Source organism: Nipponia nippon, unplaced genomic scaffold, assembly GCF_047370975.1.
Source record: "Nipponia nippon isolate SJK-2023a ecotype South Korea unplaced genomic scaffold, ASM4737097v1 scaffold_2, whole genome shotgun sequence".
In the NCBI taxonomy this organism is placed as follows: Eukaryota; Metazoa; Chordata; class Aves; order Pelecaniformes; family Threskiornithidae; genus Nipponia; species Nipponia nippon.
The window spans coordinates 131,026,959-131,029,137 of record NW_028262336.1 but is presented as its reverse complement, the minus strand read 5'-3'; the positions used below and the strand labels follow the sequence as shown (position 1 = coordinate 131,029,137).

The window sequence follows — 2,179 nt, the reverse complement described above, 5'->3', positions numbered from 1 at the left end:
TGCGGCAATATACAAATAGCACCACGCGTCGCAGGATGCATTTGAATTGCACGCCCGTTGCACCCTATACCTCCATGCCAGAGCAGCCTACCCACATTTGGATCATAACCTGGGAGGTGGGGAGAGATTTTCGTGATGTTCCCCAAAGAGTTGTAGGCAGAGCAGATGCTATCATGAGACAGTAAAAACGATACACCGCCCTTGCAGACCCTGCAATGAGATTGGACTCAGTTTTCTCAGTTTGTGTCCTTAGGTTGCAGTCCACAGGCCATTAGTACCTGTCTGTCCTCCATAACTGTAAAGAATCACATTATTTGTATAATGGAAGCTGGGGAGTCTCATATGATCACATAACCCTGGGAAGTGACAGTTTCATACAGTGGACCGACATAGGGATATTGTAATTAAAAGCACAAGTCTGGCAATACTGCTTGTATTTCTTCAGAGACCAAAACTTCTGCTAGCAGTGAATCCCTTGATGAAAGCCTGCTCTCAGCAGTCTTCTCTCTCCCCATGTGCAGGGAGGACAGCTTCATCACACAGCCACACCAGCTCTGCCCTCTTGCAGACTTTCTGAGAAATGGGGCATCCCAAAATGGGAGGTGGAATAATGTGAAATGCCATAATTCACCCCTCCATGGAGAGCAAAAGAGCTGTATTGTAGAAGAGGTGACAAGTTTCTTCTGGCATGAGTGACTTTCTCTGGGAGAAGATACTGCCCATGAGCAACCAGTCTGGAGAGGAAAAGAAGGAGGAGACTGGCTTTGGGGCATTGCTGCTCTGGGACTAGACCTGCTGCTGGGTCCCTCTCCGACAGAGCAAGATGAGGATCCGCCTGCGGATATGCTTGGTTTTCCAGCTGTACATCAGTGGGTTCGGGACAGGCGGCACCAGGAGACAGGCATCAGCCAGGAGCGTGTGAGTGAGGGTGGGCAGGTGCTTCCCAAACCTGTGGATGATGGACAAGCCAATGAGCGGGATGCAGAAGATCAGGACGGCACAGAGGTGGGAGATGCACGTGCTAAAGGCTTTGGCTTGTGCTTCCTGGGAGACGATGTTCAAGATGTCTCTGATGATCATCATGTAAGACAGGAGGATGGTCAGGGAGTCCAGGCCCTTAGTGAGTATCACCGCAGTCAGCCCGTACAAGCTGTTGACCCTGACATCCCCACAAACCAGCCTCAGCATGTCCTGGTGCAAACAGGAGTGAGACGAGACATAGGACCTGCAGAAAGGCATCTTCTTAATAAGGATGGCAACGGGCAGCACCACACAGATGCCCTGCGTGAAGATTGCCCCCCCGCCTTCATTATCAGGGAGCTCATCAGGACAGAGGCATAGCGCAAAGGGTAGCAAATAGCAACAAAGCGGTCAGAGGCCATGGCCACTAGGACCCCAGACTCAATGGCAGAGAAGGAGTGGATGAAGTACATCCGGACAATGCACACCTCAAAACGGAGGGAGGTGGACTCAAACCAGAAAATGGCCAGCATGGTGGGCAGGGTGGAGAGAGACAAGCCCAGATCTGCCATGGCCAGCATAGAGAGGAAATAGCACATCAGTGTACGGAGACTGTGGTCTGTCTTTATCATCCAGAGTAAGGTGCAGTTCCCCAGGAGCAGGAGGAGGTACAGGCAGCAGAGAGGCAATGCCATCAGTAGCTGCTCATCGTCAGACCAGGAATCCCGGTGAGGATGAAGGTCAGGGGACTGGACCCAGTCCTATTGGAAGATGACATCTCACACACAGATGGTCTGGGGCTCTGGAAATAATAGTGTTTTGGAATAAAAGCCCTGCTATGAGACATACCACACACCCCCCCCACGCATCCCAGCTACAACCGTGTTGGGAGGACAGGCTCCTGAGAGCCAAGAAACCTCTGTGCAGCTGCCCTCATGCATATCCACCACATCAACCAAGGAAAAACCACAGTGGACCAGCCCTGGGGTCACTGTCTGGGCTGTGCACAGCAGCAGATAATGAGGAAAGAGCAGTGCACAATTTAGTCTCCCCTAGTTGTAGTCCCCAACATTTAAATACCCAGGGTTTCAGGAGATTTGGTGCTCAGCCCTTTGGGAGGTGCCTGAAAGCTTCTTAGCAGCACGGGCAGGACAAGAGCCTGGGGCCAGGGTGCTCCTGCCTGGGGAAGGAGGAGAGGTGGGATGGAGACCTGGAGGTC

The 2,179-nt window shown here is 52.2% G+C and overlaps 1 protein-coding gene across 1 annotated transcript; it reads right to left on the bottom strand.

The window, feature by feature from the left end:
* Positions 1–786: 786 nt before the first annotated feature.
* LOC148055974 (olfactory receptor 51E1-like) lies at positions 787–1,738 on the bottom strand. Its single transcript, XM_087758766.1, is given in 3 exon segments — positions 787–1,298; positions 1,301–1,657; positions 1,660–1,738. Coding segments are annotated over 3 exon segments (948 nt in total).
* Positions 1,739–2,179: the final 441 nt, after the last annotated feature.